This window comes from Amphibalanus amphitrite, unplaced genomic scaffold (genome assembly GCF_019059575.1).
Source record: "Amphibalanus amphitrite isolate SeventyFive unplaced genomic scaffold, NRLGWU_Aamphi_draft 001865F_arrow, whole genome shotgun sequence".
NCBI lineage: Eukaryota > Metazoa > Arthropoda > Thecostraca > Balanomorpha > Balanidae > Amphibalanus > Amphibalanus amphitrite.
This window is the reverse complement of record NW_024883358.1, coordinates 25,501-52,545: the sequence shown is the minus strand read 5'-3', so window position 1 is coordinate 52,545 and position 27,045 is coordinate 25,501. Positions and strand designations below refer to the sequence as shown.

The 27,045-nt window shown below is 50.7% G+C and overlaps 4 protein-coding genes across 10 annotated transcripts in view; 2 read left to right on the top strand and 2 right to left on the bottom strand.

The window, feature by feature from the left end:
- LOC122375539 (sodium- and chloride-dependent neutral and basic amino acid transporter B(0+)-like) overlaps window positions 1-7,615 on the bottom strand; it is a 34,857-nt gene extending 27,242 nt beyond the window's left edge. The window contains exon 1 of the mRNA XM_043354996.1: window positions 7,433-7,615. The gene's annotated coding sequence lies outside the window, so the exon portion shown is untranslated. The remainder of the gene's footprint in view (window positions 1-7,432) is intronic.
- A 1,011-nt stretch (window positions 7,616-8,626) lies between these two features.
- LOC122375541 (nascent polypeptide-associated complex subunit alpha, muscle-specific form-like) lies at window positions 8,627-22,522 on the top strand. 4 transcript variants are annotated; one of them, XR_006255419.1, is made up of 9 exons: window positions 8,644-8,667; window positions 12,359-12,420; window positions 15,428-15,566; window positions 15,826-16,066; window positions 16,465-17,751; window positions 18,041-18,161; window positions 18,476-18,578; window positions 19,016-19,188; window positions 22,453-22,522. XR_006255419.1 is itself a non-coding variant. In XM_043355003.1 (9 exons), exons 3-8 carry the CDS (start codon window positions 15,428-15,430, stop codon window positions 19,102-19,104), a joined length of 1,980 nt encoding a protein of 659 aa, XP_043210938.1. In that variant the 5' UTR covers window positions 8,644-8,667; window positions 12,359-12,420; the 3' UTR covers window positions 19,105-19,136; window positions 22,453-22,496. The 4 variants fall into 4 exon arrangements, 3 of the variants coding, with proteins under 3 accessions (XP_043210939.1, XP_043210938.1, XP_043210937.1); XM_043355003.1 differs by having other exon boundaries at window positions 19,016-19,136; window positions 22,453-22,496; XM_043355004.1 differs by lacking the exon at window positions 22,453-22,522 and having other exon boundaries at window positions 8,627-8,667; window positions 19,016-19,362.
- On the top strand, window positions 12,946-15,071 carry LOC122375542 (histone RNA hairpin-binding protein-like). The gene is made up of 2 exons (XM_043355005.1): window positions 12,946-12,994; window positions 13,566-15,071. The coding sequence occupies exon 2, from the start codon at window positions 13,608-13,610 to the stop codon at window positions 14,295-14,297; it is 690 nt and encodes a 229-aa protein (XP_043210940.1). The 5' UTR covers window positions 12,946-12,994; window positions 13,566-13,607; the 3' UTR covers window positions 14,298-15,071.
- LOC122375540 lies at window positions 19,429-26,829 on the bottom strand. Of its 4 annotated transcripts, none has more exons than XM_043354999.1 (11): window positions 26,637-26,829; window positions 25,842-26,033; window positions 25,512-25,614; window positions 25,009-25,244; window positions 24,738-24,846; window positions 24,208-24,512; window positions 23,753-23,979; window positions 23,489-23,604; window positions 22,944-23,087; window positions 22,460-22,566; window positions 19,429-22,135 (listed from the first exon to the last, which is right to left on the bottom strand). In XM_043354999.1, the coding sequence occupies exons 2-11, from the start codon at window positions 26,004-26,006 to the stop codon at window positions 19,991-19,993; spliced, it is 3,657 nt and encodes a 1,218-aa protein (XP_043210934.1). In that variant the 5' UTR covers window positions 26,007-26,033; window positions 26,637-26,829; the 3' UTR covers window positions 19,429-19,990. The 4 variants fall into 4 exon arrangements, with proteins under 4 accessions (XP_043210934.1, XP_043210933.1, XP_043210932.1 ...); XM_043354998.1 differs by lacking the exon at window positions 26,637-26,829 and adding an exon at window positions 26,528-26,604; XM_043354997.1 differs by lacking the exon at window positions 26,637-26,829 and adding an exon at window positions 26,251-26,389.
- Window positions 26,830-27,045: the final 216 nt, after the last annotated feature.

Below are 27,045 nucleotides of genomic sequence, written 5' to 3'. Positions count from 1 at the left end.
CCGGCTAGAAGCCACTCGGTATACGGGCACACAGTGACCGAATGGCTGGCGATAAACGGGATCCATGCTCAGATCAGTACTGCAAGATTGGCGTTAACTCTTAGTTTGCTAGACGACTGAACAAATTTTCAAGCACCTGAGCCCAAAGTGTCCGCGCGCTGTGATGACTGAATATATATAGGCAGTAAATGAGAGGTGAAATTTACACCTCGGTGGTAACCATGGGTGTTATTTGTGTGTGTGTGTTTTTTTTATCAAAGTCATCCTTCGAAGCATTGATACGTAGGCGGTATATCTTTTTACTTCTCATACAATAATAGATATCGAATACCGTGAGTCGATATACAGCACGTGTTTAACGTTGTCATGAGATCGATTTCGTCACCTAAAATAGGGCTTAACACGAACTTAGCATGCATTCATCAGTGGGCAGCGGAGAAGGAGCACGAACAATGAATTATACGGCTCAAGTCGAGCAACCATGTGGCCATTACAGCACGCGTCCGTGAGATAAAGTGTGTCAATCATTAGCGTCGCCACGGGGGGGGGGGCAAGTGGGGCAGCTTGCCCCCCCCCCAACCTCGGACCGGGCACCCCCTGAGATCGATACAGATCCGATGAGATTTTGGAGTCGGGAAAAAATGGGGGTACCTTTCTGAGAATGCCTGTGAGGTCAGACTCGGTTGGAGCGTGCAGTTCAAACCAGAGTCTGACTCGCAGTCGCCAAAATCTTCAAGACTCCGAGTCCAGACTCGGAAATGTCAATGCTGTGGTTCATTTCATTTTCCTAGTTCGTTCTTTATTATATTTTACAGCTGATTTTCATAAGTTTTGGAGTGCTGAGCCTGACACAATTTTCGTTCAAAGCGTGAAACGAAATCTTCGGAGCCTTTCTCAACTCTCGTCAAATGTCTGCGACAGGCTCAAGTACCGTACAAGTGTCGCAGGGCTCATGAGCTTGCTTTAAACAAAGGCTCCTAACTCCTAAGGAGCTCCACTGAGCCCTAAAGAAGCTTTCAGAGGGCCCAAACCGGCCTCTGAAAGTCCCACTGGTGTCCATGTTCTCTGAGGGCCCATACAGGGATCTTTGAGCCTTCGAGCATTTCTGAGAAACTTAACTGGCCTCTGATAGTTCAGCCAAACTTTTGAGGCGACAGACTTTGCTAACCCCAAGCCGGCATCTGACGGGTCACAGCTCACGTGTCCCTCTGAGGTCCGCAACACATGTTTATTATGTCCCTACGTAGGGTCCTCAGGGATTCGACACAGACCCCGAGGGTTCACACTGTTATTCAACTTTTCAAGGGCTCCAGGCTCACCCTGGGCCAAGTCTCTTAGCGCCCGCCGCCCACACTGGCTTCTGAGGGTCCCACCTTGGTCTCGGAAAGCCCTAAAGCACCAAGTACACGTAAATATTTGAGGTGACCCACGCCGATCTCCGGGATCCTAGGCATGCTTCTGAGTCAGCACTGACCCTGAGTGGCCTGAAATGGCCTGAAAGTCCCAAACCTATCTCTAAGGGATCCCTTGCCGCTATGCCGTGCGTAACTTTTGGTTCCGTTTAACAGTTTTTGTTCGCGTTTGCAGCGCTTCCCTTCACACGAAAAACGAGAAACTTTTGTTCACACTCGAGTGAACAAAACACTTCCTCTCACGGGAACAAAGATGAATTACTTCCGATTCACACTTCCGACATTCACTCTCCGCCGAATACCCAACTTAGCTACGATCGGCGGCTGGGATAAGTCCTATGCATTTCACGTAAAACCTCTCCATGCATGCATGGATGGAGGTTTTAGCAGGGTGATCCGACTAAATGGAGCGTTTTCACCTTTTTCTGGGTAATGATCATGAGCGTCGAGCGTCTGCACAGGGGCCCTCTGCAGTGCATCGGCAATTGCAGCCACTATATACTAGAACTCTACCAGTCGTTTTTATCATGAAATTTCAAAATTTAGAATTTTCTGTAAAAAATTACATGTCATAGCTAGAAGGGAACCTTTGTCACCATCGGATTCCTCGCACCATTGCGCGTCGAATGATATGTAAAACGAGTGAGTAAAGACTGGGGAAAGGCAAGTTTTAACACAAAAGTCGATTTTGCCCCCCCAACCGAAAATCTCTGGCGACGCCTATGGTGTCAATTAACAGCAATTAGTGAACGTAGAGGAACCGTAACAGATTGGTGTATCATGGGGGATAAACTAGGTGACCGTGCCGAGTGTTGTGTTCAGATACCGTGCAAACAGCAGAATAAATGCGTGTAAATGCGTGCATTACCTCTTTAAAAACGTGGCTAAGAATACTATTCCTAAACCGTCATAAGAAGAGTAGGCAAAAGTTTGTTGTTAAAGCAAATAGTGTGGAGAACTGAAAAGTCGGTACAGTTCTCTGCTTGTCGAAACTTAAGCAGAGTGGAAGAGTTCGCGCCTCTGAGGCTGTAACCCGGATCCACATCAAACACATTGTTCTGACGCCCAGCAGCATTAGCATTGCAGAACTGCAGACTACACCTTTTTTCATTGCGAGTCGGCATAGATTCAATTGACCGTAACCATAGGCGGCCCAGTTCGGTAAATGAGCATTGTGTTAGACTTACTTTGGACTGTACGACAGTTTTCATTTCGTTAGTTTATCCGCTGTTCATTTTCGAACGGTGTCACAGTATATATCGACAAGGGCATTTGATATCGACACTGACAATAGATTTAGTCTTAGTTCACTTAATTTAGTCGCTTCTCGATTGAATTAGGCAATACAAAATGGATTTCGTTAATGGATAATTTGATTTTTATTTGCATTTGATTTTTTTTGTAGGACAATGAAAATATGAAACATGTTTTGTTTTGTGTTGATATGTAAACTATGCTGAAGTAGCAAACTGACCACGTGGCGTCATCTATATCATTTACACTTGAACCTCTACTGGTTCCCGGTAGGCTAGGTGACCTCAAGCCAGGTCAGTGTGCTTGCGTCATTCTGTATCAAGATGCCGAGACTCCGCCATACCGTTTGTGCCGCGGACCGCGAGCGAATCATCCAAGCGTACCGTGATGGCAACGATTACGTCGCTGTGGCCCGCCGGTTGAGCGTAAAGAGGACCACCGCCTGGTACATCGTGGCAAAGTGGATGCGTATTCGCCGTTCTTGAACCCCATTGATAACTGTTTCTCTGTCTACAAAGCAGACCTGAAGCAGCGTCTTGGACAGGTGCAGGGTATACGCTGGACGATCGCGGCACGGCTCTGGCGGCAGGACACCGTGGCATCGGAACGTGGAGGAGCGCCATCCTGGAGGAGCTGGCGGATCAAGCGATGGCTGCCATGACCCAGGAGAAGGTGGCAGCTGCTTATCAACACACCAGCACGTTCATCGGCGCCTGCCTGGCCAGAGAGGACACCTGGGGCCGAGTGACCGCACCGGCGCGGCGCGGCGACAACGGGCGGCGGCGGAGCGGTCGGTTATGTGCACTGATTGTGCTGCTTGTGTGCATTGTTAATGCAGTGTCACGTAGTGTTCTTTTGATGTGGCATGGCCATTGGCCATACACAAATGAAATTTTGTTTATCATGTTACCAGAGGCATTTCAAGCTGATGAGCCATTACTGTGGATTAAATTGATTCGTTAACTGCTTGTATTTATTTGTTTTAAAATGTTGAAGTACACACACATAAATAAAGTTCTACTTGTATTGAAACCAAATTGTGTTCTATCGTGCAATGAGACTAAAAAGAAATTCTATGGTGTTTTATGAACGTGATAACAATTCATTATATGCGTATATTCGTAGAGACAGGCCGCGAGGACAATCAAACCAAATTCAGTTATGGGTATGTCGATTATGAACGCTCAACTCATACATATTGATTATATGTATACGATGAAGTTTGATATAATCGTAAACGAAATTAAAAGACCTTTGTCAAAATTAATTCACGCCCGTCTATATCAGATGGACGTTGTCATATTCAGTGTGCTATGTCTAAATCCACTGAACAGTGTCGAAGTTGTGCACACTGCCTATTTTCAATGCCCCTTATCGTGAAGGCGCGTTGTGTCGATGAGAGGCGCGCAAATGTCGAAAGACCACGCCTGTTGTCGGCTTAAATGAAAGAAGTCTATATGACCTGCACAGATGCCGACTCGCAATGAAAAAAGGTGTATATGTCCCCGACCAGGGTCAGGTAGGCCCTGTGCATCTCAGCCGCACCCATAGAACACCCATATCGTGAGCACTCCAAACGAGACACCTTTCCATGCACATTGTGCAGTGTAAGAGGTAAGCAACGTGTGAAAATACCAATAGGTATGGATTTAACTATATTTGTTTTCTTGTGACATATTTTTACAATAGGTTGCGATAGGTTGCGCAATGCGCAATAAGGTATGCATTTATTGAGTTATTTAATGTATTCAGTGCCGTAAAAGGAGCAGTGGCTGCTCACGGCAAGAAAACATCAGTGTAAAATAAACCTTTCATAAAACTTGTGTTATCACGAAATTTTTGTTGACGTTTACGTTTGAATATTTATTATAAGTGTCACTAAAAATATGTGCTAAGATAGTCTGCAATAATTAGGTAGGTAGGTAGGTACCATGTAAAAAGAAACAACATCCAAACATATCAAACACGAATGTGCTAGCACTGGGTCGCCCACGCTTCTTGTGTTCAGTCTGTTCCAACTTCCAAGCAGCCCAAAAGCCACAAATAGATATCGGCATGTGTGACCCGACAAGGGTGGAACAGGGGTTGACACTTGTGGTGAGGAGTGGCACCTGAGCCACGATTACCTACAGGAGGAACAAACAACTGCCAAAACAAAGCCACCACTTGTGCCCAACACACTACTGCCACTGGATAGGTCATGAGCTGAAAGAGGTTGGATATGGGTATGAGTAAATGACGCGGCCCAACTTTTTATTTACTTTCTATAAGTTATTTATGATTCTATTTCCGATTACAAGCGCTGTAAATAGAGAACCATTTAGCTAAAGCTAATACACTTAACACCCGATGCAGGTCACAGGCCAAATCTGAGGACTAAGGACCTATATCATTCGCTAGCGAACGAGCTTTTAGAGAGCGAACATTTCTCTGCCGACAGCGAGTTTAGAGCTAGTTTGTACAAAAAAGAGCCTAAATTTGACCTCACGGTGCCTCCAGGTGACTTGCAGTGCAGTCCTTCGGCCAGATCTCTAAAGAATAACTTAAGTGTTTTCAGTGAATAATCGAGTACTTAACTTGGTTTTGAAAAGCTTTCGAACGTCGTTTACCTACCGTTTGTCGATACGTGGCCCAGAAATTATGAAGGGAGAGGCTGGGGGGGGGGGCATAAAGTCCATGTCTCGATAGATAGTGGTGGACGGTGGTGGTACGATTATAATGTGCTTGGTACGAAATATATTAAACCGCGAGTAGGTAGAACAAATCTTTTAAACGTCGAGCCGACAGGCGAGACGTTTAAAATATTTTTCTATTTACGAGCGGTTGATTTTATCCCGTAGGTACTGCCGATATGTTTCGAGCGCTTAAAGGTAAAAAGCGCATTTTATATATATATATATATATATATATATATATATATATATATATATATATATATATATAATATATATATATATATATATATATATATATATATATATATATATATATATATATATATATATATATATATATATATATATATATATATATATATATATATATATATATATATATAAATATATATATATATATATATATATATATATATATATATATATATATATATATATATATATATATATATATATATATATATATATATATATATATGTCGTAGGCATCGGGTGAAATCCGGCATTTCATGAAATGTCTAGGCATTACATGGAATGCCGGCAAAAACTGAAATCTTCGTAGAAATACGGGCGTTACAGCGAATGTCTGAAAATTTTAGGCTTTTCATGAAGTGCCAGGCGGAGGCCAGGCACTCCCTGAAATATGGTCAAAACCAATTGAGTTCACTCGTTGCCTAGGCATTACATGAAATGCCCGACTGACGGCCGGCACCTTCTGAAACGATTACCGCAGCGAGAACGGACCCCGGGCCCCGGACTCCCGGTTGGATGGGGCCCGGACCTCCGGGAGAACGGGACCGGGCCTCCCGGAGAACGGGCCCAGGCTCCCGGTAGAACTGGCCCAGGCCCACGTGGATGGGTCCGGGCCCCGAAAGAACGGGCCCGGGCCTCCCGGAGAACGGGCCCAGGCCCCCGGGAGAACTGGCCCGGGCCCCCTGGGTGGATGGGGCCCGGGACCCCCGTAGACGGGTGCGGGCCCCCGGGAGAGCGGGCCCCGGGCCCCGGGTGGACGGGGCCCGGACCCCCTGGTGGATGGGGCCCGCGCCCCCGGGAGAAGGGGGCCCGGGCCCCCGGATGGATGAGGCCCGGGCCCCCTGGTGGATGGGCCCCGGAGCCCCGAGTGGACGGGGCCCGGGTCCCCGTGTGGATAGGGCCCGGGCCCCCGGTTAAATGGGGCCCGCTAGGGTGACCCGCTTGCTCCGCAACGCGAATAAGGGGTATTTTCGATCGGTGGGCGTTTGGCTGGTCTCGTGTCCGTGGATTATGTATCACGATCCGTGAAATATCTCGTAGTGTTGGCCCATTTTATACCAATGCGATAACGTCCCTCCCCCTCCCGATCGCCGGCGTGTATATGCACACAACCGTCCGCGTACGAAAAGTTTTGTTACAGAGAGTGCCGGTCGTCTTTTGGGCAATCCATGTAATGCCTAGGCAAGGCGTGTACTCAGTTAATTTTGACCATATTTCAGGGAGTGCCTGGCCTCCGCCTGGCATTTCATGAAATGCCTAAAATTTTCAGGCATTCGCTGTACCTAACGCGCCTATTTCTACGAAGATTTCAGTTTTTGCCGGCATTCCATGTAATGCCTAGGCATGCCGGATTTCACCCGATGCCTACTATATATATATATATAACGACATAATTCAGACTAGACGAAATATCTACTAGACGTTTAACAGTTTGTTAATCGTCTAGATGTTAAACAAATCAGTTAAAAGACATCTGAAGATTTTCTCTCTTTGCACGTGAAGCAATTGTAAACACGGTGCGGGATAATTGCTGTTATTCGTGTTATACTTATGCTTGTTATAGCCCGCATGCATGTGCGGGTTGTAACAAGTGTAGGTAATGCAGGGTTCATATTTCGTGCTACTGCACCATGGGTTTGACTAAGGTAGCGCTCGCACGGGCTCGGCTGTTTTATCACTGCTGTTGAGACGTGGACCCGGGTAGATGGGTGCTTACAATTAGACTTCACATTCCCATCTACCAACCGGCCCCGGTTCCTTCTATCCCCGGTTCTATTTCTTCTATTCTATCACCGTTTTCACCTAGATGCATTTCTCATCCCATCTCCGGTTACTCACCTGGTCCCTTTAGACACCTCGCCGCGGTCCTTTCCCGATCCTCCAATCTTCTGCTATCGAAGAAACAGGTCCGCTGTTTTCAGAATAGGCTCCGAGTCCCGGTACCACCCGCGGCCGGACAGCTGGACCGACTGAGCAGGCGGGAGGGGCCGGCCGGTCGGCCGATTCGCTACTCACCTGTCCATTCTACCGGCTCAGGTGGTCGGCCTCGCCACCGGCCTCCATGGAGACTGTCGCTGACAGAGACGCCCATGGCGGCCGACGGCTGTCGGTTAGAACGGGGAGGGGAGGGCGACTGTCGGGCAGGGCGGCTGATGGTCAGAGTGGCTGTCGGACAGAACAGCTCAGTCGGACAGACTCAACAGAGCTGAGAGTAGCTGACGGGCAGGACAACTGTCGCTGCAGAGACGTCTATGGCGGCCGGCGGCTGTTGGTTAGAACGGGGAGGGGAAGGCGACTATTGGACGGAACTGCTGTAGGCCAGGGCGATGTGGCTGTCGATCAAGACGGCTTTCGGCCAGGCATGCTGACGGTCAGAGCGGCGAGGGAAGCTGTTGGCTGTCAGATCGGGTGGCCAGGGCGGGGCGACTGTCGGAAATGGTGGCCACAGTGAGTGGTGACTGTCAGACAGGGTTTCTGTCGGACATGGTGCGTCAGGGCGGCTCGGTAAGACAGAGCGCAGCCACGAATGGAGATCCCGTGGCCCACGGGGTCTCCAGTTTAGCGGCTGTCAGACGGAGGCGCTTGAACGTCGGCGCCGGACGCCCGGCGGAGCGGAGGGCAGCGAGGTCCCTCGAAACAAAAACCCGTCACTCTTTGTATGTATTGTGCATATGAAATTTATGCATGCATGGGTGCGTCCGACATTGGAAGAAAACTGGATTCTTAGGTATAACCTGACCGGGGTGTGCGACTGTTGGTAATGCTCCTTTCGCCTCTGCTGGTCACTCCATTCATTTTTCCGAATAACAAAAATGGCAAAGCGAACGTTTGTCCAAGGAATAAGAATACCAGATTGGAACAATTTTTCGAAATTTTATGGAGTTGTGATTAATTATTGCTGCAATTCGAACTCTGTCCTCGCCCCTCGGAAATGATAATGAAGCGGTAACACGAAGTGCAGTGTTTTAGTGACGTAAATTCTAAAACTGCAGCAAAATTACGCTGAAATTCGCGGGAAATTTGTTGTTTCAGAGAGAAGGCAAATGTGACGCGTGTTTTGTATTGTTGATCGCGCAAAAACTCGGCTCTCTCTATCGCCTGGATAAAAATAGGCCCCGCCCATCCCAATCAGCTGCTGCATGACGAGTTGATGACGACAACCACTACTTACCAGCAACCAATCTAGGGATAGCGTACGTGACAGTAATGGTGCAGCGGTTGCAAAATATTGCATTGTTATTCAAACGGTTTTTGCTTTTAGGGCCTTGTTAGATGAGGATGAGGTTAGATTAGATGAGGTGTTGATGAAGGCAGGTATTTTTTTTAAATTTTGACAATTTTTTGCCCTTGTTTTACTTAATAGCTGAACCCGGGACCACCTGAAGTCTAAACCTTATTTTATATAACATGTCAATGCTGATACTGTCTTGAAATGTGAAATTTAGACAATGGTAATAGGAATAATGAATAGCAATTTCACCAACAACATTTTAATCTCTAGGAAGTGCAATTAAAATTAAAATCACTGTCTGCCACACTGCTCCATCCTGGTCATGCAACCAACGTTCATGGGTGGAGTTTCACGGCAGAGCACGCACTGCAGTGCTCAGCACTGCAGTGCGCTGCGTGTGTCAGAGCATTGGGTTTCCATGGCAGTGTCAACAAACTTCACTGTGACGCTAAGCTATGACAGCATCCCAGAACGCTGCACGCTGCGGTACCAGCACCAGCAGCATGCTAGCAGTATTTGAACTCAAACCTCTGTTCTTGGTACGGTTCTTCAGAACCTCTCACTCTGTTCCAAACGCGATTGATCATAAACTAAGAGATCACATGCAACGTCATTTGAGTGATGCTATGGTATGCCGTAGCTACCAGTGCACACAGTGTCTGGATGGTGAAACAGGGCCATTATTAATCACATTTGCTTTGCTTTGTTTCAGCAGAAACCTGTCTGCACATGGGAGGAGCGCAACAAAAGCCCATCAAGTTCATGCATGGCAGTGGATCTCAACAGGAGAAAACCAGAAAGAACATGGATGCTTGTAGATTGCAGTTGTACACTGCTGTTATCACCTGATGTGCGTGGCTGGCATTGCTCCTGGCAAGAACCACCTGCAAGTGATGAGATGGTGCCTCAGTTGTTAAGTGTGCTGCAGTGTGAGAGGTGCCCTGATCTCTACTTTGTGATGGGTTTCCATTGGAGGTTCAACTGAGAAGTGAGAACTGACTGTGACCATGCTTGAGCATGCCAGTGGAGCTTTACATGCTTAGGGCAGCTTTTGAACAGATGCTGACCATGGCATGTCCCATCCAGTTATCACGTGCACAGAATGGTGGGGGGAGGGCAACTCTGGGCTCTTGAGTCAGCCCTACTGCACAGGGGGTACAGATGGCCGCTTACGTTTGGTGTGTCCTGCACTGCATTATCAAGCCCAGTCTGCGCCACAGGCAATGGGTCGGGCTGCACTATATTAAAGGCAGACTATCTTGCAAAGGAGGCTGGCATCCTCTCCCATAATGACACACCAATTGGCAATCATCGCTGCAATGATCACGAGGGTGTCCGCTTATCTAACATGGTGAGGTGGAGAGCCAGTTCAAGCTGGCCTGAGGGATGGTTTTACTTCATCTGAGGCCCCCTTTCCCCGCCTGCCAGGTCCGGTCAAACGACCGCTTCACAGTGAACGACTTGCAGTGGATGCCGTCCCACAGCGCAACGAGCTCGCCGACCAGAGGCGGCGGCCAAGAGGCGGCCGCGCTCCCCCAGTCGACGGTCCCGGTGGACGTCGGCAACGCCCACCGCGCGACCATCAGATCGGCTCGCGACAGCGCCGTCGCCGACTGACCGCATGACTGGTATCTGTTCTTGATGTGGGACCGACTGCCACCGCCGGTCGCGGAAGGGCATCGCTCATCGGCCATCGACGTCCGCCAGCTTCGCGTGGGTCACTGTTCGGGCTGCCACCAATACACCGAATCGGATGGAACCCTGTCGGCGAATGCCGGCGGTGCCCCGACATCGACTGCGCGGCGGCCAGTGCATCGCGTGCCGGGAGGAGGCTGGCACCCCCGATCGGTCATTGGTCAGTGGTCACAAACCGTGTCCCAGCTCATGACTGCATCCAGCGCAGCTCTGTGAGATGTTCTGCAGCTGCTGCAGTCTGCCGCGTGTGTTGAAAGAAGAATGAACATGAGAAAACCTCAAAACTTTATGCCTATTCGTAATTGACCAGTATTGGAATAAGTTTGGATTTTGAGAATTTGTGTCCCTGTGCTTGTGCCTGTGTGGAAAGGCATGCTTTACGGTGTACCATCTCAATGTCAAATCCCGGCTGCGCTGTGCGGATTTGTGCGGCTGCTGACAGGCCACCTGGGTGCCAACGTATGTGCGAATCCGCGAATACGTTGTGTTTCGTCAGTCAGTATCGTTCTGAAAATATTGACTGCAATAGGCTATATAGCGTATGACGGTTCAGCCCAGCAGTAATAACTGACCATTGATTGGGCGAATTTTGTTTGGTGGTTCGCTAATACATAACCTAAAGAGTGTTTTGCCGGAATCGTTTAGTAGCAGAACTGACCGGAATATCAGTAGAATGCAACGGTTTGAATCGTTAATTTGTTGAAACGATTGTTCTCTGAGACCACTGTGTAACTTTTGACCTGAGAATCACCAATTATAACGACAATGGGGAAGCAGTAGGCACTGTAGAGTGTAGGCAACACTATACAGTTGGCACACTTACGGAAGCACACGACTTACGCAGTGGACATCTGCATCATGCATGTTAAGGTGTACTGGGAAGAGTGAGAAATTAGTCAGAATATAACTGACTAAGGAAAATAGGCGATATTTCCTATTGAGCTGGGGCGGAGAGGGGGAGGGGACGTGTGGTCAGCTATGCCAATAATTCATTCTCTTTATGCAGTTGTGTAAAAGGGCGTCCGTTTTTGGGTGAGACCTTCCCCATCGGCCATTTCCAAGTTAAATCGTGGTGGAGAGTCTGGAGACCTCAGCCTCGGTAGTCGGTACCCTGCGCGCTGCGCCACCTTGCGAAACATAAAGCAGCAGTCCTGACATCTACAGGCGTGACTTTTCATGAAAGCGCGGATGTGTTCGCGCTTATGCGAAGAAAATTCTTCCGAGTATGGTTGATAATGAGATTGATTGTTGTCATTTATTTATTAATTCATTGGCAAAAGTACCCTAATAAATCGGTAAAGTAGCTTGAACTGTATCGTATTTCCTTGGAAAAAAATGACGAACTCATCCTAAGACATCCAGATTATTGGATGCGTTCGTCAGTTGTAAGTAGTTCAAGTTTTTGGGAAAATTTGCTTGTGGAAAATCATAATATTTCAAAGATATGCCTTTTTCGAATAATTTATGCATTTATCTGCATTGAAAAATGATTGTAAAGCAAAAGTGCAAAAGATTATTGTCAACTTATTTTCTCAAATCACGATTTACGAACGCACAAAACTCCAGCTTTTAATTTAGTGCGTGTGCGAATTGCAGTCAAGAAAAAATATTTAAACTGTCTATATTCCTCTTAAAACAATGAAGGTTGAATGAGGAAAACACTGTTTTGAACAATTGTATATTTATTTTTCTTAATTAAGCAAAAGTACAAAATTTTCAACTATTATTACATTTGCTCTCACAAAACCCATCACTTTTTAGCATGACGTCATGTCAGCCAAATTTACTAGCGCCATCTCTGGAGAGCATCTTTCGAAACCTCCAGACGATAGAGAGAGCCAAAAACTCTCTCTCCCTTGGCGTTTCCCGCATCATTTTTTCAATTTTTAGGCGATTAAAGGTAAGTTGACACATTGTTTAAGATAAAACTATGAATTTTAATTGATCAGAGTGCTGGCCGGTCTGTTTCCAACATGCGAGATACGGCGGAACAAGCGAGAGCGACAGGAACGATACGGAATCGTGCAATCGTGCTGTAGTGCCTCATTTCAATTTCAATTTGGGTATTTTTTTTTACACTACTTTTGTTAGTGAGTGTCATTTGCCATCATATTTGAATTAAGTTTGATGCAATGATGATGCTGTATTTGTGTGGTTGAGATGATAGGCATCAATTGAGAGATGCCACCCATTGCTGCTGTCCAGTGTCCAGTCACCAGTGTCCGTGCTGACGCCTGATGACACTTGTCAGCTTCAAAAAAGTTTGATTTGTCTGCATTACATGCTGCTGCACAACCTAAAACAAATTTTCAAGTATAAGTACATGTTCACATCACTAGTTTGTAAGCACCAATTTTCATCAATTCTAGGAACTTTGGAGAAGGAAGACCATTTCATATTGCATTGTAATGCCCCTGAGGCTGACATTGACAATGATCTGTCCGTGTCAATGCAGAGGAAAGCTATGATTGCAGGTGACAATGCTCTGCTTGCTTGATAGCTGTGCAGTGGTGTGCTAGCCCTTTCATAATTTTACCTATTCTATTCCATCAAGCTTTTTTCTTGGGTTGAGGGGGGGGGGAAGTTGCTGGCTGGTAAATTTGATTGATTTCTCTACTCCATCTACCATCCTTTCTGAAATTGAAACCCAAATCAGAATTACTCAGAATGAAAGAGTTCATGCCAAGTCAATAAATACTGTTTATATTACACTGTATGGGAAGTGGGTACCTTCTGTTCAAAGCTGTGTCATTTTCTGACAATGAAACTGGAAATGTCATATTCTGGGAGTTTAGTGTGATTTAAGTGATGATGACAGAGTACAGTCAAAACTTAAATGTTAGTGTGTTTTTGGCCTGCAGCATGTTACCAATTAGACCAATTTTACAAACTAATTATGATTATACCATGCATGCACCATGATGTGGCTATTGAAGGCCTTGTTGATTGCTATAATGATTTTTTTTTAAATTATATGCCATCTGTTGTTTTGTAGCTGTATTAACTGTGCAAAGTTTTCTGAATACATTCTGAAATCTGTTACAGTCTTTGTTACATCTCAGCATTCTACCAGTATTCAGCTCTGCCATGGTCCACCCACATACCCCCGAGCGGCGCCATCGCGATTCGTCAGTCTCGTCCTGGCCAAATAGGGAGCACCCAATGCCCTCCCCGGGTGCGTCTCCCTCTTCAACTGCTTCTCCTCTAGTGTCTCCGGGTGTGTCTCCGGCCGGCGCAGTCCGCCGCTCGCCGCGCAAGGGCTCTCGACCGGTGCGAACCCCTCAGTTTGTCGTCGAGGACGACCCCGTGATTCTAGCCCGCCGTCAGAAGCAGATCGAGTACGGAAAGAACACGCTGGCATACCAGCAGTACACCGCAGCCGTACCGCGCGCGCAGCGGCTGGGCTACCATCCGCGCACACCGGTCAAACGCCGCGTACAGAGCCGCCGCCGCTGGGATAACGCGGTCCGGTGCTGGCGCGTCCACCTGCACTACTGGAACGACCCGGCCAAGCTGGCCGAGCTGCGTGGGCAGGAGTCGGCGTCGGACACCTCCTCTGTGGTGTCCGACCCGGCCGAGACGGGGCCGGCGCCGGAGGCAGCAGGGGAGCACGGAGCGGGGGCTGCCGCGGAGACCGGGGCGGCGGCTGATGGCACTGAGGCTGAGCAGATGGGACAGGGTGACCCGGGCGCCGCAGCAGCAGAGAAGGAAGATGGCGAGGAGGCCTTCGACTGGGCTGCAGAAGTCGAGGAAGTGGCGATGGAGCTCGCGGGCTGAAAGCGCTTCGGACAAAGGTGGTGTGTGAGCATGAGGGAGTGACACTGGAGCCGTAGTGGCCAAATGACGGACCATTTCGCAGTCACGTGCCGAGACAAATGTCCCACCTCAGAGAGTCATCTGACACAGGGAACATTCGTCGTGCTGGGCATGTGAGATACCTTTTAGCGACTGTGGACTGACAGACCGAGCATGAGATGAGTGGCGATCTCACCAGCGACGGCATAGTGTTAAAACCGGCGCACGTGGACGAAACTAGCCTAGGTGATGTGTTACAGTGTAACAACTGCTACCAACTGCTTCTTACATAGCCAACGTTGCATGGTGATTGGTGACCAATGTGAAAATATCCAGCATCGCTGAGCTATGATCATCTATCGCTGCTTCACATGGCGAACATTCATAAAGCGAGGCACGCATCTGGAGAATGAGTGTATTTTCGAACCCAAGGACGGAAAATACGGACTGTTATGGTACAAATGTGTGCGCTACCTATTATTTGTAATTTTGAAAGCGATTTAAGAAATTGTGCTTTGATGACCATTCGTGTTTTGTGCTTGTTCTTTTTCCGGCTCCCCTGGTCGTGTCATGTGAAAGGTGCTCCTTCTGTTTTACTAGTGTCCGATTTTATTTCGTGTGTTTTGGTATGATGCATTTCTGGTTTGAGTGGTTTGTTCGCAGTTTGCTCCATTTTGTTCGTTGGTCGATGAATTTCGTAGAACCTTTGTGAACTTTGCCCTTTATGTGCTAAGGAAATAAACTCTACCGCATCTATGCAAAATCTATTGAGGCAGAGACTCTGGGAATCAATGAACAAGTTTTGCCTCAACATTACCTATCAATAGTGACAGGCAAAGTATTTGAGATGCGTGTTAACCAGAAATGACGTTTTTGACGTCACTGAATGACGTTTTAACTTAACTAACTTTAATTGGATGTGCTCTTGTTCTTAAAATGTCTATGCTAATGTACAAACACACCGCCACTGACCTTTAACGACATATATGTTTCTTCAGGACAACATTCTTTTTTTTTTAGAGGCAAGGACTGTCACTTACACCAAGCGTGTCTAACCGCTAAACCCGTTGAGTCTGCCCCTCTAACCGGTCAGCGCCCTACCGGCGTGTCAGATGGCCGAGCTCCAGCTGCGGCAGGTCTGGGCGGACCTGATGCCGTCTTTCCCCGACCCTGCCGCACTCCTGAACATCAGCGACCCTGACGACCGCGCCGCCACCATGCTCATCAAGACGCTCTACGTCCTCTTCCAAGGTAGGCACGGCCCGTCGGTCTGGAACGAGTGTGATTCTTCGTTCATGATGCCTCCATTGATTTAATCCGGACGAATTGTGTAGATTGGCCATCTGCTTCCCGAGCGTGTTTCCTCTATATTGGAGTCACTGAGCCGATCCATTCTAAGGCTGCTTTCTACCACATTCAATATTTTGACATTCAATATTTTAAATTAGGGAAATAAACTGAAAGTTAGTTCTTCACATTGAAACTAAAAAAGTCTTTGACTTCATTCCAGGCGTGCTGCAGGACAGACATCAACTCCGCTGCGAAAAGCAGCCTAACGACTGTCCATCTGGCCGTGCCAATGGCTCCGTACCACCTACCGTCGGCAGCAGACACCACACCACCCCCGCCAGGCCGGCAGGCGGCGCTGCCAGCGCTCCGCCTGCCAGTGCTGAGGAATTCGGGCCGTCCAGTCCCGATGACCTGGTTCCGCCCAGTCCGGGTGATGTCACCTACTTCAACCAGCCCAAACGGTGAGTGTTAGTTTTCTTTCTATGTTTTCTTTTCCAAGTTATGATTGTGAGAACGTGAGCACTTCTTCACCGTAATCATCGACCGCTTTTCCGGTTTACCAAGAAACAAACAATGCAGCTTGCTATAACATTTGAGGATTTCGCTTATATTGGTATGAAGTTATTTGCTGTTTGTCTTTTTGTAATATGAATGTGGTCTGTTTCCGTTCAATGTCTATTGTGTGTCAATTTCTGACGGCTTTTCGTAATAAGAATGTGGTCCGTTTCCGTTCAATGTCTACTGTGTGTCAATCTCTGACGGCCTTCTCAGGGCGCTTGATAGCCTACCTGTGTTCTAGCGCCCACCCAAAATCTCTAACAACATCCACACTCTGACGGCCTTCTCTCCGCTCCTCCAGCCGCCCTGTGGTGCTCGCTCCAGAGACTGTTGACGTCCCCTGCGCCCCGCGCGGCGGTCCTCCGACTCGCCCGGTGCCTGAGACTGCTCCGCCGCCGCCGCCGCCAGTGGTCTGGGTACCCGAGACTCTCGAGAGCTCACCGGCTCGCCGCGGCCACCGTCCGTGCCCGGTGGCCGAGACGGTACAGCTGCCGGCTACTCCACCACGACCAGTGCGGCCTACAGACCCGGTGAGCCCCGTGCTGACCGCCCGAACGCCGGCGACTCGACGGGCCCGCCGCCGCGCCGGAGCTACCGCCAGTCCGCGGCAGTCGCAGGGAGCGGCTCCGGCGGTGGCGAGGGGCACACACGTGGCGACACCGCAGAACGAGAGACGCGCAGAGGTTGCTAGTCCTACACCGAGTCTGAGTTCGCCTCTGCTGCTGCCTCAGCACCCACCGGGAAGAGCCCGACGTCCACCGACGACCGAGCCGACCCCTGCCGAGCTGCCGAAAAGAAACGGTGGAAAACCGGCTGGCAGCGCAGTTCCAGCGACATCTGTGCGTCCCACTGCGGGAAAAGGTCATGGCGAGGGAGACCAGCCAGCAGCGTCGTCGGGACGCACACAGTCCCAAGGGGCGTGCCAAACCCATTCTCGATCTCCGAATAAGAGGAAACGTCTCATCATTGGTCCGGGGGAACCAGTGCCACCACGAAAACGTAAGCAGTCGGTGTCTCCACAGAAGAAAGCACCCCAAGAGCGCACTGCTGCAGGATGCTCATCTGGCTCAAACTTCCGCACAGGAGTTTCGGAGCAACCAGCCTCCAGGACTCCAACGAAGGCCCCTGCTGGAGCGCACACTACGGTAACATCGACTAAAAGAGCCGCTCCCTCGATATTTGAATTGGAAATCGATTCGAATAAGACAGGTGAAACCTCCACCTCGAACAAAACTAAACGAACGTCTCCCAGACGAAAGGCGACTCCGCCGAGTCTGAATGAGGAGCGGCGGGCTGGGGGAGCTGCGCCAGAGTCTGCCCAGACTGACGAGACGCCTTTGGGACTGGACGTGCTGATGGAGGAGCTAAACCGCGACAAACAAGGAACTAATAACGGGGCAGATGTGCATGCCCAGCAGCACGGCAATGATAGGGCTCAGGCTATAACAGAGGGCGGCGCTGAACAGTCTCGGACGGAGAGAGAAGGAGCTGCCGTCGGGAGGGACGGTAGATCTGATGGAGACGAGGTTATGGCGCCGCCGGCCGAGCCGCCGGAACATGACTCCCAGGAGGAGACACAGATGGACAGGTGAGACGCAGCTCGACAGATGAGGCTGAAACGCATGCGTAACACATAGATGGACATGTGTTACAGTCCTGTGAAATATCACAGGACACTCGATATGGACACTCGATAGGGCTTGTATATTGACACTCGATAGGGCGGAAGAGGACTTAGCTATTTGGTTGATTAAAATTCGATTTTGTAATCAAATTTACATGAATAGCATCCAGGTTCAATTCACTAATATTGTTTGTAACAGGAATAGTCCACCTGTGTACGTCACTGACTGTATCTCTCAATCTCTGACCGTCAGTATGATATTGGGCGACGAGCAGCTGGTGGCGGGCCCAGCTCGCCGGTACGCAGCCAGTCCGGTCCGCCGGCGGGCCGACCGCCAGAGACTACCCGGCTGGTCGTGTGCCGTCTGCAAGGAGGTGGGTGCCCGCGGCGGCTGCTGAAATACAGGGCTGGATGTGGGGAGGCGGCCGACGAGACTGTGCACATGTAGTTAATGAACGCAGAGCATGGTTCTTCATTGTGAAGAAACGTTTACCGCTCAATCATTACACATGCTTATGAAACGAGTCTGTGGTGTCCGCATTCATCATTTGTTGGAGGGAAGCGCCATGTCTGCGTATCACCGAGGTAAATTAATCGGGAACTAAACGTTTTCTAATATTCCACTTGTCCCGCGTGCTGCTCGGGTTCCCTGGGTCACACGTAACCCCGTCTTGGCTGTGTGTTGCAGTGGTACTCCGACCGGAACATGACCGACGAGGAGCTGCGGGCTCATATGAACCGGTGCAGCCGACATAGACAGCAGGAGCCGCCGCCGCCCGATACGCCGCCAGGTAAGGACCAGACCACTGCACCCATTCAGGGTCAGGTCCCTCCCGATACGCCGCCGGGTAAGGGCCAGGCCCCTCCCGATACGCCGCCGGGTAAGGACCCGACGTCAACTCCCCTCCCTGCCCACACACTGCCCCGAGGGTAGATACAAGGGAGCAGCTACCGCTCGCCACCCGCCGGGTGAGAACCAGACGTTACCTTTACGCTACCCTGACCGGAGTACGGTACTGGTACCGGGTACAACCGACACTGGCAGCGGCAAGGCAGCGGGAGCTGCCGCCGTCGGTCCCGGAAAGTAGGGTGACAGGTGCGCCTTGGCAATCATGTTTTTTTACGAATCCTCTTCGTTTTGTCAGAGCATATAACCGTTTACCGGAGCTGGCTTTGATCTTCTTCTTCGTTCCCAGTTTCGTTCAACACTGCGCCTTCTCTGTTTCAGAGTTCTGGGACCCGGTCGCCTTCCCTGCCACGGATATCACCCAGTACGGCGCCGTCACCCCCCGCCCCAGGCCTCGTAGGAGACTGTGAGCGGGGTCATGGACCGCCCAACAGACGGCCAGGTACAGACGGCAACAGACGGCCAAGGAGGACCTCGGCCAGGAGAGGGACCAGGTATTCCCAGTCCTTCATTCAGAGTGTGAGGGCGAGGGCGAACACTACCGCGGTTGATTGTAGCTCAGTGCCTGATTCCGTGCCTTATTATATGTAAATGTGCAGTACAAGGGGTTTTGATCTCTATTGAAACCCTGATGCTTTCGTTTGCAAATAGATATTCGTTATTCGTTACTGTGCCCTGTTTCTGTAATGATATTGTGTCAGCATTCCATCATAGTTGTTTTCAACACCATGACATTGAATGGGTTGCCACACAGTGGCGAACACCATGGGTTTATTCATACGAAAATACGTCATCTGGCACAGTGGACACACAAGCATACACACTCAGGTCAGGAAAACCATACTGCGCACAAGCTCGGGCCGCGCCACTCGAAGGCAGCGGCGAGGATCACAAACGTGGGGAGTATGGCCGCGGGGGCTAGCCCTTATCGCCCTCGGTCGGCACAAAGGTCAGGTCATACCGAGCGACACTGCGGCGTTAGGGAAGGACCTAACAATGGCGGCTGAACATGGCATCACTGTTCTGTTCATGGCGAAGCGCTGAAAAACATTTGTACTGAAAATAACGAATCTAGCACAGCATATCATCGAGCAAAACAACATAGAAAACGAGTTGCACACAACCATGCACAGTAAAATAACGTACCGAAAATGAATCGAAACTCCTCGTAAGTCGTAATAAATGATGCGGTAAAACCAATATGGGGGCAACGAACATAGCAATGCATGCAATGAGGGCACATACTTCCCTGGCATGTTTCAAAGCTCCAACACAAAAGGAACCACCCAACATGGCTCACGAGTTGTGCTGGTTGAGCCCTAGCCTCTTCAGAAATGACTTTGCCCACGTGGCGTTCAGTTTGATGGGTCCGCCGTGCTCCTCGAGCAGGTCGGGCTCGTACTGCATCAACACCTGTTTGGCGGTGGCGATGCACAGGAAACTAGACACCTTCTCACCCTGGGTAACCAGCTCACGGATGCAGTCCTGCACCACGCGGTCATATCGTCCCAGCCGGATCGGCCGGCCGCGCTGCGCGAACCCCAGAGCAGTCACGCGCTCCGGGGTGTCGCCAGTGCGGCGCAGCTTCACGACGTACTTCTCCTTGAGGCCGCGGATCGTGCTCTCGGGAAGGTCGCAGCCGAGCCGCTCGCGGAAGTGCACCATGGCCGCGTGATTGCCGTGCTCGAAGGCGTACTTGCCCACCTCCGCTCGTATCTCGGGACTGTACGAGGTGTAGTTGCCTCGCTTGCGATCTCCGCTGGTCGAGCCTGGACTGCGGCTTTTGCGTCCGGCCCGGGATCTCTGCTTTTTGCGGGGCTCCGGCTCTGCGTCCTGGTCATCCTCCGAGAACAGCTCATCCTCCATCTCCAGTTTGGTGGGCACCAGAGGCAGGCTCGGCAGAGCGGAATGCGGCGCCACCAACTCTGGGTCCGGTAACGACCTGGACAGCGGCGGCTGCTGCTCCTGATGCTGCTCCTGCGGCTGGTGATGCTCCTGCTCCTGCTGCTGTAGCTGAACCTGCTGTCCGGGGGCGGCCGGCACGCCGTACGCTCCTGGGATGTTGGCCTCGGAGGTGGCCATCTCCAGGGGGTCCTGGCGCGTGTACGTGCCGTCCGCCCGCATCTCCAAGTGGTCCATCATCTGCGGCAGGTACTGCTGCTGCTGCGGTGACGGGGTCGCCTGCACCTGCTGCGGCTGCTGCTGCAGTGCCTGCTGCTGAACGGATGCGGGAGGCGCCTGCTGGATGACGGGCAGCATGGGACTGCTGATGTAGGAGGGTGCGGCGGCCGGCGCAGGACCCGCGCACGAGAAGGTCTGGTAGTTGGGCGGCGGCTGCGAGTACGGATTGACGATGATGCCTCCGGCCGGCGGGTAGGCGAACGTCTGCCCGGCGGCCGCCGCCTGACTGACCGGGATTGTGTACGTGTTGTACACGTAGCCGGAGGCCACGCTACACGGCTGGCTGATGACGTTCACCTGCTGTTGCAGCTGCATCTCGAGCGGGGCCGGCTCGGCGGCGGCGTACCCGGCCTGCTGTTGTCCGGCAGTCTCCGCGTCCGCCGCGTTCAGAGCCTCTTCGTGCTTGGCGTCACTCTCCATTACCATCTTACGGAACTTGCGCACCGTGCTCTCCTTCATGGCAAACTGCAGTTTCCCGGTGTACACCTGGATCGCCTGGGCGATGCCGTGCTGTAGCGAGTACCGTCCGATCTCCTCCTTCAGCTGTGGGGTGAAGGTGTGCTTCGGCTTCGGCTTGCTCTCCGCCGGTTCCTCGGCAGACGGCGCTCCGTCCCGCAGTCGAGCACGACTAGCCTTCATGTACTTCTTCACAACGCCCACTTTCAGGTCCTTGCCGAGCTTGTTGCTGAAGTAGGCCGTCGCTTCCTCTGGACCATACTCTATGGCGAACCTGCCGATTTCATCCTTCACCTCAGGCGTGAACACGCGGTACGCCTTGATGAAGTTCCTGATGGAGCTAATGCTGACCTGTCCGCCAAGACACTGTGAGTAGTAGTGAGCCGCCTCCTGCTGTCCGTGCTTCAACGCATACTCGGCGATCTCATCCCGCAGCTCCTCGCTGTACTTGATATACTTTCCTCTCCGCGAGCGCTCCTCTCTCGTCGCCTCTATGAGCGCACGGACCGCATGCACGGTGTTGGAGGTCAGCTGCTGTCGCTCCTGATCGTCCTCGTTCCCCGGCGGCGGCTCGGCCGTCCAGCCGGGCCGCGGCTGCCGGTGACTGATCTTGGTGCCGCCCGGCCGCATCGGGCGCCGCTGTTTGCGCTTCACGGCCCTCTTGAGGAGCTTTCTCTCGATGGCGACGGGCCGCAGCGGCAGCTCGCCGTCGAGCACGCCGCGTTTCTTGGCCTCCTCAGTGTGTTTCCGCTGGTGGATGCGGAACGAGATCTTGGACGTGAAGATCTCGCTGCAGTGGCGACACTGGAACGACACGAACAGAACGGAAGAGCTGTCAGACTAGACTGTTCAGGCCTCATGGCGCGATTATATGTTCGTCTGACAAAAGGAAAGTTTAATGGAAAATGGTCGAAGCGAAACGACTGCTATCAAAACATATTCAACTATGTAGTCCCAGACCTACCCTGTACCCTCCAGCGAAACCCAAACCTGGCAGAAGAACGACTCTCCCCCTCCTTCCAGGTCGAGTCACTGATCCCGTACCCCACACCGAACTAACCTCCCTCTAGTGAACCCCTACCCAGCAACCACCGACCCCTCCATCCCCCTGCCTCCGGCAGCGCCTACCTGCAGTGTGCTGCTCTGGAGTCGTCGTCGAACGCGCACCGGAGCCTCCAGCGCCTTCTCCTCCTCCAGGATCGTGCAGTTCTCCTTGTCCTCCTCAGAGATGGCGCCTGCACGGACACCCACAGGTCAGTCACCGGGGACTTGTGTGCGAGGGTGTGGCGGGACTGAGTAACGGCGTAACCGTTACAGGGGGGTTACGCCATTGAGTAACAGGGGGACGGCGTAACAGCACACTCGGGCGGCGGCAATGACGTACACGTAAAACGATAGCTGACTGGCGTTAGCGATATTCGCGAAATATGAGCAGAACCGCGATTACACTCGAACGCGGATATAACAACGATACGTTTTATATGGAAATGCTCAACGACTCTACGGTTCAGGCGCCGTAGACAAAATCTCAAAACTAAGAGCCGAGCATTTACCGAGCTACGTATCCGTACGGCTTAGTGTCGTATTACACCAGCTACGCCGAGCCACATACCGTTGGAGTGTCGGGCGTACATGATGTAGAAGGGCGAGAAGCCGTAGTCGGCGCGCGGCGTGGCGTGATACCCGAACAGGAACGCGTCCAGCTCCACGTCCCACTGGCTGCCGTGCTCGTCCACAAACTTGTCCATCATATCCGCTGCGTAACGCAACGGGGAGACGTTAGAGATTCTAAACTCGTAAACTTCTAAACTCGATCGGCAGTACAGCTCAATGTTGCATTGGGATCAACAATGCTCTGAATAAGTTACCAGTTATGCGTCAGAGAAATGTGGACCACGGGGGGGGGATGATTTACAGAGTCATGAGACACATTCATGGTATTCATAGAAAGCACTATAAAAAAGGCTTTTAGCGTGGTGAAATGTTAAATGTATTATGTAGTCCGGCCCACAGCGACGCAACTGGCAGCTGTCAAGTAAAAACTAGCCAGCTAAAAGGCAATATGATAGCCGTTGAACTTAGAATTTGATGGAAATCATAGACATTCCGGCCATGGAATTCCGGTCATAGTCATGGAAATTTCGGCCTCGTACTTACTGGCCCACGAGCACTCTGCCGATGCCTCCTGCAGCGTGAAGACAAAGTTTTGTTCCGTGCCAGGCTGCTGCAGCTTCTGAAAGATCTCCTGCATCCGTTCGAACCTTCCCTTATACCTGGAAGCATATGAAAATTTTAGTCAACATCGCGGCACGCAACAGCGCTGGAAAAAAGTCGCATAGGTATCGAAAATGGATCACCAGTTTCACGACTAAGCCAGCAAGCCAAAACACACTACCTCTCCGCGAGCTCTGCCGCACTGACCTGTCGTGCAACTCCTCGAACTGTCGCTCCGTCACCCCGACCAGCGCGCACTGGGCGAAGCCGCGCGTGCAGAAGGTGCGGAAGATGAAGTCGGCCAGCCGGGCGCAGCAGTCGGCCGCCGGCACGGGCAGCGCCTCGATCCAGCGCGAGACGGGGTCCACCAGGCCGAGAAGGTACTCACAGCCCGACTCTGAGCGGACGTATGGTCCGTAGATACGCGCCTCCACCTGTCACAAGGGGAGCGGTGATGCTTGAACAAGTTCTTCACAAGACAGCACTCAGCACTAACTGCACAGCGCACATTAACAGAAATGCGTTTGCGAAAATGCAGTTGGAGAAGACTTGAATTGACAAAAAAAAAAAACAAGAAGACTGCATCTAAAAGAACCAACGCATCTCATCAGTGCACAACCGCCGACACCGGTCGCTGGACAATGCGAACTGCGCCCTCTCACCTTTTTCCACACGCGAGTGGCCCTGTCGGCCATGACCTCCGCGCGGGTCCGCTCCAGGGCCGCGGCGGGGGTCGGCGGCTCCGCCTTGGGGGCCGCAGCGGCAGCGGCGGCGGCGGTACGCTGCAGCCGCTCGGCCGCGGCCGCCTGGTCCGGCAGCGAGGTGATGTCGAGGCCCGGCGGCCGCGACAGCCGCTCACCCTCGTAGCAGGCGGCGCACTTGCGCACGTACTGCGTCAGGTCGTTGTACACGCCGCGCCAGTAGTGTCGAATGGCGCTGTACATGCGCTTCACCCCCAGGTGCACACCTGCAGGCGAGAAAATGAGCGTCGTGAATTTTCCGTTGCATGACATTGAACATACAGGCAAGTTCTTTTTCCTCAAGGAAAATATTCTTTCAATCTATTTGTCGGCCTGACTGACTCATCAACTATCACGGCTAAAAATCAGGAACGTTGGAAGCTACGAGCACGTCGAGTGAAGGTGCGCATTCAGTAACGTAGCCTCCCCGTCGAGCAGCTGCCGAGCCTCACCAGTAGAGGGATCGATGTGCGTGGCGGCGATGATCTCGTTCTGCCGCTGTTTGTCCAGCACGACCAGCCGCGGGTTTCGGCTGCCGTAGTACAGCTCCCCATCGATCACCTGCGGAAAAGAGAGACCGGGAGTGAACGTCAGCGTCCGCGGCATGTCATCACTCATCCGTGATATATTCGTCACGTCATAGTTAAAAATTTCGAATACTGGGATAGAGCATGTCTCTGTATAGTAAACCATGTTAACGAGTAACCATGATAACAGACTCACTGAATACTCTTTGAGCCTCTTCTTTAGGCTTTTCATGCTGGCCTCAGAGGTGTCCACAGCCACTCCGGCCACCAGGAAGCGGTAGATGTCGGCGAAGAACTGCACCTCCGGATCGTGCTGGTTGTCGGCCGTCACGAACGGGATGTCCAGCTGGATGGTGAGCGACGGCTCCACCATGTCCGTGTGCTCGTCGGACGGCGCCGCCTGCAGCTCGACGTCCAGGGAGCCGTACTGACCTGCCAACAAACAGAGCATGGGTAATGGAAACTTGATAGCACGGACTGCCAAGGTACTAAACACAACCAGCAGCATCGTTTGGCACAGTTGGAGCTTGCAGACTGGCAGATAATGCCAGCTGATAAGTCTCTGATTCAAATCACTATGTAACTGAAAACCAATCATGACAGGCTGATGTGACTATAATCAGCACCAAACCAAAAGCTAGGTAGCCAAAGAAGACAGAAATTATCTGCAGTTAGGTGAATATTTATGCCAATCCCTACCTGTGTCATCAGGGACAATGGTGACTGGGTGGCCATCCATGTTGTGGTAGTCAGTGGAGAGCATCTGCAGCTCTTCACCATTGGCACCCAGAATCCTCACCACCTGTGGAGAGGGAAACAAAGGTGTGGTCAGGGGAAAGCTGAAACTGAGCCTGAGCTGTGGACGTTAGGGGCATCAAGGTTGCCTAAATGATCCTATGACAGCAGAATCCATCCATTCCATTCTAGGCTGGTATAAGGTTTGTGACAAAACAGTATGGATTTTATGCAATTTTGAGCATAGGGTGCAAAAGGACAATTTCACCTCTATCAGGTACAATTCCAGTATACCTGCACAGGTGCCTGCGAGACATGGCACCAGTCTTGCTGCTGGCCTCCCGCCACAAGCTCCACTCCGGCCTGTTGCTCGTCCATGGTCAGGTCATCTGCATCCACGTGCAGGCCGACCACCGACTGCGTCTCCTGCAGATCCATTCCGCTCCCACCCAGGTCCATGGCTGGGTGCTATGGAGACAGTTCAGGCTGCAGGGAAATTCATACGAGTATTATTAGCAAGTGCAGGACAAAAACACATGACAAACAAGTCAAACTGAAAAACAATGCAATCAACTGAAAATAAATAACCAGGTTTACAATGGAATGGCAAAACTTGTGTAAAATTGTTCGTGTTTGATGGGATTTTCTGTGACAAGGCCTGCAAATAAGCCTAGTTTCAGTTCAAGCTTAAGCAGAGACTCACATGCAATTTATATAGAACACATTCCATTCTTTTAAGCTGATGTAGACACTTCATTCAACCCCCGGTCCATTCTTTCACCAGAAATTTCATCGTGCACAATCACGTGGCGCCCGGTGCAGGATCAGCTGTGTTTACAAACTACAGTGCAAAATTAATTGCCTGCAAATTCTTTATTTTAATGATACGGTCATTATTAAGAGTGGGATAAGGTTGCATGACATGCTTCTTTACATATTTCTATCTGCTGTACAATACTGATCAACAGTGACGCACGTACTTTCCAGTGTTTTGCGTAAAATGCTGAATTTGGGAATCGCCAAATAAACGTTCAACATATTTTACCCGACATTTGTGCGGCTAAAATAAAACCCGACAAATAGACTTACCTTTTCAAAGAACCAGTGCTTTCCTCCACTTGATGCTGCGAATAGGAGAGTGGAATATAAAATAATGTCACATTTACCAGTCAGCTTGATATTAATAAAAATCTCTTTGTTCTTTCGAATATCTATCAGAGTCCGGACGCCATCGCTGCAGTAAAATCCTGTCAATTTTCATCAAGGTCATGTGACGTCACTGAAAGAACGCTTGTGATTGGCTCATGGCCATGTAGAGATGGAAATGGATTATTATTATTATTTTGTGCTGTTGTGTGAATGAAAAAGACAAAGCTACAAATCCTGTTAATTCTGATTATTTTTTTAGCTGTTTTTAGACCCGTAATGTTTTCTGTTTTCACTTCTTTTGTTATTCTGGCTCACCTCTAAATTATTCACTGCTAGAGCTGCCACTTTT